Here is a 9,200-nt window from a genome sequence, read left to right on the forward strand (position 1 = left end):
ATAGCACTACTCCTAGCATTAGATCTAAATAAACAAGCGTCAAATTTGGAGGTTTTAGTGCTAAGAGCAACTCCTTAAAGTTGTTTTTATTGTTTTGATTTGACGCATAAAACGACAACAGTCATTTTTTTCAACCTCCTCAATATGTAATGCTAGGAGCAGTGTCGTACCTACGCTTGGAGCAGTGCTATGATATGACACAAAAATGATTGCTTACAGGAAATCTCCGTTGGCCTGTAAACTCTTAGAGTATTTCATTCTTTGCTCTCTATTTTCAGGTGATATAACTTCACTCTGGTAAAATATCCATGAAATGTCCAATGTCCCATATATTACGGGAGGAGGTAATGCCATTCAGACGCGCGGCTTAGCACATTACTTCGATGCTAATGACACCTTCTTTCAAAATGGTTAACTATATGGGACGAGTGGGTTGGCCTGTAGAGGCGCCACATTTTTTTCATATGACTTCATTCTCTGCCGCTTATTTTCATGTGAACCAACTTCACGTTTGCCATTACAGAACAAATGTCACCATATGAAGTTGGTTCACATTCAAAAAAGCACAGTGACAGCAGTAATTTTATATGACAGAATGTACTAAAATATGGGACTACTTCTTAGTTTCTAAACCTCATTCTACTCAAAACATTTTAAAATCGCTGCTGTTTTGTACCCAAAATTTCAATTGACAGCTCCAAAGCTCAAAAACAGCTGAACGTGAAACAACTTGTTCTTTTCAATAGGTTGAAAATTCCAGTTATACTACTGTGCAATGCATGTCCACAAGTGTACGCTGTGCGAGTGACGTTTCCAGATAAATTCCAAAAACATTTCCTTTTCATCAAGATCAGATTTTGATTTCAAAATGACCAATGTGACGACCACAATTCAGCGGATAAATTTTCATTTCAAGGTGACCAATGTGAGCAAGCTGGAAGCAGCCTTTTCGCCAGAAATGACCGTACAAGGAATCCCGTGGAAAGTTCGAGTTTGTAAGAAAACAAATGACAAAGTTATGGGATAATTTGATGGACATTGGAAAGGGTTATGTGAAGGACGATGCAATAGTACTGAATGTCGAAATCGAGGCAGCTGACCCAAACGAAATAAACCAGACCCACATGCTTTGTGCCAATGTTGACAAATGCTGCGATGAACTCTGTTGGTCAACACACCGATTAACCATTGGAAACATCAGTAATTTGATGGCCGTTCGATCGCAACAGTTCCAAATTCGAAACCTTCCATTCCGATTCATTGTCTTGAAGGATGGCATGAAAAATCTCGGCTTTGACCTGCATTCCGAATGGAATTCGAATGCCTCGTGTAAAATTCAAATGACTGTGAAACTGATTTCGTCACGTGCCGACAAAAAGATCGAACAGGTTCGGAACCGAACTATTCCCTCGTTTGGGGTGCTCGGTGTCTCAAATATTATATCATGGAAAGAACTGACGCTGCCACAAAATGGATTCATCCAAAATGACGTCATTTTCATCGAGGTTGATATCAAAGCCTCCCGACCAGACGGTTTCCATCCAAACGATGAGAGAAATTCAACGCCCGACGTGAAGCGGGCAAAAATGGAATGTCCGATCTGTTTTGAGAGTTTCCACCAAAAGAAAATCTCATTTGTTCCGTGCGGTCATATTTTTTGTACAGCCTGCATCACCAAGGTCATCGAAACAAACAACAAATGTCCGACGTGCAGCAAGATGGTCAAGCTGGACGAGGTGCGGTTGGCTTACTTGCCCATGTAGGTTCCGTGTAAATGACATCCAGTCCAAATTTAATGTTTCTTTCGCACTCTTTTTACTTGACAGCTCCGAGTGGGTCTAATGCAACGATATCAACCTAAATTCTTGCAGACAGAATTCTCTAAGATGCTCTTAGAGACTCAGCAATAAAACATTGATTGAACTTGAATTAACCATTAGTATAAGCATATAACTAACCTCATCTACCAACGAATTAATTAGCTGTAAGTGCCCTTTGGATTTAATTTTACTTTCATGATCTAAAAATGAATTGTCGATGGCATACGAATTTGTTATGTTTTTAATCTTTAATCTCTATATGAACTCTAATCAATAAAGCTAACATCTTACAGCTAAGGTGGAACAATCCTATTCTTGTGTACTTGAAGTCATTCAATTTGGTTCATCGATAGCAATCAATTCACATTCAGAAGTTTTCGTAGCAAGCTAACATCTTGTTCGTTTTTTTGAAGCTATCAATATACTCTCAGAAAGCAGTCGAGAGAAAGAAATTGTTTTTACTATACTACTATACTAGGGATGTAAGGTGGCGTTTCCCTCTCTAGGGAAAAGTCTTTACATCGCTCGTAAATTATAAACGTCATACTACACTCGGGAAATAATGTGATATTTCGCATCACGATGAGTAATCGTACATCGGACTGAAGGCCTCTGACATTTTTACTCATCTGGATACAAAATATCAAATTACTTCCCTGGTATAGTAATGTACTATTGTATTATTCGAATAACCCTGAAACCTCGATGAGAACACTATGAATGACATTTAACAAATGGCAACAAACGTAACGCGAACAATCACTAAATCTATTACTTCTGTTACTAATGGGTCAACAAAAGACATAGGGAGAATGGTGAGGTTTCAGAATACGACCAAAAGACATTTGGAAAAGTATCAAGCGCAGACATAATTCTGTTAATTTGAGAACGTACAACCTTCGTCATTGTCAAGTGCATGGTGCAGTGAATTTGAACTGTCAAAAAGTGTCATTTTCATCATTTTCAAAGTCCGAAAAATTTATATGAAATTTTTATAATTTTTTTAGTTTAGCTGGATGAAATTGATACATTTTTGGCATATCGAATGTACTTCCCAGTTTACACAAATCCAAATGCACATGACAATGATCTATTGCAACTTTCGTCCTTAATATTTTTTCTGGTGTTCGGATTTACAAAACCATCATACGTGTAGTGTATCTACACTGAGTAACACATTTTCGGAAAATTACTATGAACCTATGTGCATTGTAATAATGTTTATCTGTCTAGAACGATAATCTCGAGATTATCCCTCTAGGGAGTTTTTGTTTATCTCGATATATCTGTTCTCGACAGATAAAATATGATATGCACCTATTGCCAGACTGTTATTTTGTCGTGTAGGCATTATGACCCACGCCTTCGGCTAGGGCAATAATGTCCTACACGTCAAAATACCAATCTTGGCAACAGGTGCATAATATATATTATCACATACGCGCGGTGTTCGGATGTCAAAATTACTTCACTAGAAGTTTAATTCAAACATTACACTTCAGGTCTATGTTGTTGTCTCGTTTTCGCTTATGTGATAAAATAGAGTACACACTTGTCACCATCAGTCTCGGCAAGCCTCGACTTCTTCGTGACAAGTGTGTAATATATATTACATGCTACATGAGTCGTAAACCATAATTCATAATTCTGATGCACTTCTTTCGTCTTAACTTATAGAATGAATGAAATAAAAATAAAAAGTCACATTTTCGTGTGTTCATTATTGAACTCGCTTTCACCTCGGATCAACGAAATTCACACGAAAACTCGACTTTTCAACTTTTGTTCCCTTGTTATGTAACTGAGTATTATTGCCTGCCCCATGAGAAAGTTTACCATTACAAATTACGCCCCGTGCGAAAATGATCCATTACATGAAGAATATTTTCGGTTCGTTGTACATCGATACATTGGGTGTTGCTGCGGAATTCACTAATTCGGAAACAACTTTGTGACACTCGCAAAAAATACTCGTGTGTTTTGAGCAGCTGGCCTAGGTAACTGCCTAACTATTATCTTTTCGTCAAGTGTGGTTGTATATCCGAGCCGGCGGTGAACTCTAGGCGTTTCTAAGCAGTGAAATGCTTTGGAACTTGTCTTTGTCTTCGTTATAGGAAATGGTATAGTATAACTAAACTATAATCGAAATTATTTTCAATATTTTGGTATGTTGGTGTCATGTTTCTTTATTAGTTTGCAAGCTTTCGTACCAAACGTAACATTTTTGTTCTATCATAATCCAAATGCCGAAACATTAAACTACACGCTATAAAAAGAATGCTCAGAAATTAAGATGAATAGGACGGATCAATCTCGTTATTTAATGAGCCGACGCACAATTTTTCAACTTGAAGGCTTTCTTTTCGTTTAATGTAAACACATATTTAAGTTATGCTGTACCCTTCATAGTAGAAGAATGCTAAAAAATGGAATTGGAAAAATAGACGAAGAAAAAACATGAACATATAGCAGATCGGACAGGGACACAACGAAGTATTTTTTAAACACAAGAGTGATATTGTGGAAGATTAATTCAAATTGAAGCTAACGTTTTGCAATGGCATGGCGATCCGTTTGTACAATCTATAATGCGGGAATATAAATGGAGATTGAATCCGTAATAAATCGTTAATACACAGGAGCACCCTATAAGAAGAATGCTGAAAAAATACGGTTCTTGTGTGCTTTATGTAGCGAGAAAAACTAATTTAAAATTTCAGTTTGTTCCGGCGAATGAAATTCAAAAGTCCTCCTGGGCGTTTTTCAACAAATGTGTAGCCATAATCACGAGGAAAAAAATAGTTGTGTATACATACCTTCGATGTTCATCTAGCAGCTGAATTTTTTGTTCGGAGTGTTTTAGGATGTAATCATGAGATTTGAACCAAAAAATTGTGATGAGATGTACAACAAGACTAAAAGTACTAGTCTGTTGCATTTAGATTGATGTGCATGTTGTAGATATATAACGCGTAAGGGAGTGACATTAATTCAGGACAGCAACGCAGTACATTGTTTGTGATATCCAATGACGTGTCTTCTCGAGGACCAATTGGACCGTGGTTCAGGGAGCTGGAAAAGATAGCCAATTTTTCAGAATATTTCAACGAACACAAATTCTACCAATATTTGAAAGCACTGTTACCACTATAAAGTCGAAATTGGCTAGGTTCTGAACCTTGGAAATTGGTACCGGTTTGATGAAAATATTGGTAAATAGTTATTTATGCAACGTGTTCTTCGACAAGCACGAAAAGTGAACTTTTGAAATGCAAAACATTACTCTGCCTTCAGCTTCTACCTGCTTTCGTAAGATTTTTCATTATGCCAATCATTTGAATGGCATAATGTAATTATTTCGCAACAAGTTTCATAATAATTTCAAAATCCCACTCAAATGTGTGTTGATATATAATCTAGTTTCTTGTGTCAATCCACTCGCATTACGTTTTATTTCTTTATTTTATATGATTGCCGCATGTTAAACTATTGAAAAATTTGAGGTAACCTGATGGGACAAGTGGGTTGGCCTGTAGAGGCGCCACATTTTTTTCATAGTACTTCATTCTCTGCGGCTTATTTTCATGTGAACCAACTTCTCATTTGTCATTACAGAACAAATGTCACCATATGAAGTTGGTTCACATGGATATAAGCGCAGTGACAGCAGTAATTTTATGACAGAATGTACTAAAATATGGAAAAACTCTATTACATTTCTTCTTAGTTTCTAAACATCATTCTCCTATAACACCAATTCGAAATCAATTTCATCAAGTGAGGGCTCTTTGTCTTTACAAAGGTTCCAGAGGTCTGAAAGTCGCCATTGTTGAACGCTCTATAAATGGTCTTGAAATAAGAAAAACCGAAAAATCCACTAAACAACATAGTAAATTCCAAAAAATTCCAAAAATAGAAAATATCTGAGAATCAGATAAAAAACTACGATCCTGGTGTTTTTTTCTTCTGTATATTAAGTCTTACAGTTATGCTCAAAACGTTTGGTGCCTAAGGTATATCTACCTGAATATAAAAATGATCTGCTTGATCGGAGATTTACCTGACGCTCATTTATTTTGTTAGTAAAAGTAAATTACCAGTCGTATCAAACTCCTCTGACAAAAACGATATTTTCCCGAATTGAATTTTACCATCTTCTTAACAACTTCTCGCTAGTAATATTTTTATAAAATAAATCATTTAGCAATTCTGAAAACTCTACCTCTCGCCAGCAGCGCTATTATTTCCAGTTTCTGTTAACGCTCGTTATACGAATTCCTCCGTACACCCTGCAATTTACATTATTCCTTGGATTAATAATGCATTGTTTTCACAATCACTTTGCGCGGTATAATTCAAAGATTTTGTTTTTTTTTTATTTACAATACCGAGAAGTGATAAATTTATGGTAAAATATATAATCCTCATAGTCACCGATAAGTTGTGAAGAGACGAAAATGATGTCACCTATAAGTAACCCAGTCGAAGAGAGATTAAAAACACCACATCATTTACGTTTCATAGCAATGCAATCTAAAAACTTTTGTGGTTGATATTAATTGCTTTCATTCAGTTGTTATGGAACCTTTGGATTTATTTTTGAGTATTAAAAATTATCATAAAATTTAAAGAATTCTTCTGAAATAAATGAATAGATTACTGGTTTTCGGATTTAATGTTGCAGTAATGCCCTTGCCTTTGCCGATACCGTGCCAATATCGTGAGTTAAAATGGAAACGTAAAACTAATAAACAAATCAATCTAAATGTGTAACAACTGACCTATTGCTTTTCATGCCTTTGTTTCTTCTTTCTTGAATTGATTTAAGCGAGTACTTCCACTCTATTCATAGAACGAGAATAATTCAATTTTATAATACCGTACGTGATATTATGATTAAAAATTGTAATAAATAAACAACGCTAACATCAACGAAATGAGGACAAACTGAATCTCAGAAGACAAACGAGTAAATACGGTTCTGCAAAGTATAAAGCATGTTGATGCAATGATTAGCAAATGTTCTATGTTAAGTAAACACCTCGCCCCCCAGTCATACCATTATTTAAGTTAAACATTCGAATTAAAGATCTGGCGAATGTCATCTTATTTTAGGAAAATTGATGATTAAACCAATGAAGTAGTTGACATTGTTTCATCCCATTGAAAGTACTTTGATCAAAAGAAGTAACGAATTGCTTTTGTTGAGGCTGCCAATCAATAATATCATTGACCTAGCCATCTAAAAGGCTGGCTGTAAAGAATCAATCGGGGTGCACTCATCAGTATTTTTATGTCTTTTCTTTCAGAAAAAAACCCTATTGTAGACACTTCATCTGTCTGTCTGTCGGTCCGTCAATGTGTCTGTGTCACAAATCAAAAATGAGACGATAACAGCCTGGACTCAAAATTGCAATTATTTGTTATCTGATAACCGATAGCTCAGAGTTGACACTGCAATTCAAACATTTTGTAGTTGGTAGCAGACTACCAATATTATAATTAACTCCCAAACGTAATTTTCGGCAGATATGTGTACTATTGGAGAGCTGCGCACCAGCTGACGAAATTATTCTTCCTGCTAGCCTATTTAAACCTTGAATTTTTGGTAGTTAACTACCAAACTGGTAGTTGACCACCTTGCTGATAGAGAGGTGGTAGAGATGTTAACTGTTTGAGAGCTGCACACCGACTGATGAAATTATTTGGGCTGCTTGCCTATTTATAATTTGATAATTTAGTAGTTGACTACCAAACTGGTAGTTGAATAATAAATTGTTAGTTGACTACGAAACTGATAGAAATTTGGTGGAGATATTTACTGTTCACAAGCTGGATATCGACTGAAGAAATTATTCTTCTTGCTTGCCTTTTTATAGCTCACGTATTTGGTAGTTGGTATCGAGAAGTCAGAAAATTGAGAGAAAGAAATAAGACCTCACTAGGCTTATAGCCGGTCTTAGTACGAGTCCATGTCTTTGTAAAGACATAAAAATAGTGCAAATTATAGTAGAATGGTGTGCTTTGGACCAGTGATTAATATTGAAACGTAGATTTAAAAACAATTACTATCCCTTGAAAAACCCACCCTTAACACCTCCACCCCTTTTCAAAGTTTTCTGTGCAGAGGCAACTTTAATGAATTAGTGTGAACTGATTTATTCACCTACTGTAGTGATATATAGCTCAAATGAAAGATGAAAGTCCAAGATTTTTTTCAGGATCCTAAAATTTTCCAAAATTTTCCGATTTTCCACAGATTTTCCAATTTTTCTTCGGTGTAGTTTTTAATTTGAAGGTTTAATTTAAAATATCTTCAAAATTTTGTTCTGAAAATGAAAATTTCTTTTTGAGTATTGTTTAGTATTTAATTTGCCACCACTTTCCAGAAGAGACCACTCTTAGATTTTTACAAACGTAGCGGCCAGCTGTTATTTTCGTGTTAAATTTGAGCCATTTTAAATTATTTTTTTTTTGGTAAAAAAAACTTATTTTTTTTAAGCAGATTATTTGTTAAAACTGCTGCAAATAACTAAAACATACGAAAAAAGATGGTTTTTAAACCGTTTCAAAATTTGAACGAAATTAATCACTGGTCCAAAGCACACCATTCTACTATAATTTGCACTATTTTTATGCTATGGAGCCGCACTATCTATTCTTGTTTATATTATACGGAAATGGTATATCTTAAATCTCGGCCGATGCGGTCGAAAAATAACTCAAAATAACTCTTAGAATTCACAAAGATTATCTTCAGGTTTCAGGTTAATTCACGGCAGGTCGAAATTGATTACATCAAGATCAAATCAAAACAGGTTTCAGGTAACTCAGACGATATTCAGGTTAAACCTGACCTGTTTCGAGCCTTACTTACTGCATGAGTAATTGTGGTTTTTCATATTTTTATTAAAAAATAAGTTAACTTTACTTAACAGCGCCAAAACTTTACCTCGGCTACGAAGTACAATTTCCATTATTTGACACATTGGTAAGTAATGTACGGTTATCATACAGTAGCAGTGAAATTTGTTATTTTCATTACCTCCCGGGTGAAATAATATTTTCGATCCACACCAAGTCTATCGATTTAATCTGAAAAACGTATATAAATACAGACTTTTCGATATGAAAAAAAGTGTCCCAATTTTATCATGCGACAATAATGTTACAACGATCGATGTTCCATAGCCGGTTTATACACGTAACACAGCCAGCTCGAAAAAGAAAATCCACCTCAATAAACTATCCAAAATCCGCTGTTCATATCAAAATTGCCCGAGATTAGTGGAATACAATGACCAACTTAGACAATTTCAGTACATAAATCTTCTTCAAACGACCATAAAAATGCTAAAAATTAATTGTTTTTTACGTGAT

General features: G+C 35.3%; 1 protein-coding gene and 1 long non-coding RNA gene across 2 annotated transcripts; one reads left to right on the forward strand and one right to left on the reverse strand.

Moving 5' to 3' along the window:
• Window positions 1-795: 795 nt before the first annotated feature.
• On the forward strand, window positions 796-1,992 carry LOC119072168 (ubiquitin carboxyl-terminal hydrolase 7-like). The gene is made up of 2 exons (XM_037177329.1): window positions 796-1,759; window positions 1,827-1,992. Exons 1-2 carry the CDS (start codon window positions 1,008-1,010, stop codon window positions 1,840-1,842), a joined length of 768 nt encoding a protein of 255 aa, XP_037033224.1. The 5' UTR covers window positions 796-1,007; the 3' UTR covers window positions 1,843-1,992.
• LOC119072173 lies at window positions 1,668-8,759 on the reverse strand. The gene is made up of 3 exons (XR_005086800.1): window positions 8,747-8,759; window positions 2,213-2,214; window positions 1,668-1,801 (listed from the first exon to the last, which is right to left on the reverse strand). It is a non-coding gene; the product is annotated as an uncharacterized LOC119072173 (long non-coding RNA).
• Window positions 8,760-9,200: the final 441 nt, after the last annotated feature.

The sequence above is a fragment of the Bradysia coprophila genome (genome assembly GCF_014529535.1).
Source record: "Bradysia coprophila strain Holo2 chromosome IV unlocalized genomic scaffold, BU_Bcop_v1 contig_81, whole genome shotgun sequence".
Taxonomy (NCBI): Eukaryota; Metazoa; Arthropoda; class Insecta; order Diptera; family Sciaridae; genus Bradysia; species Bradysia coprophila.

What these genes read in the sequence shown, in the direction of transcription:
- LOC119072168 (XM_037177329.1), top strand. Translation starts at nt 1,008, where the DNA reads ATGACAAAGTTATGGGATAATTTGATGGACATTGGAAAGGGTTATGTG.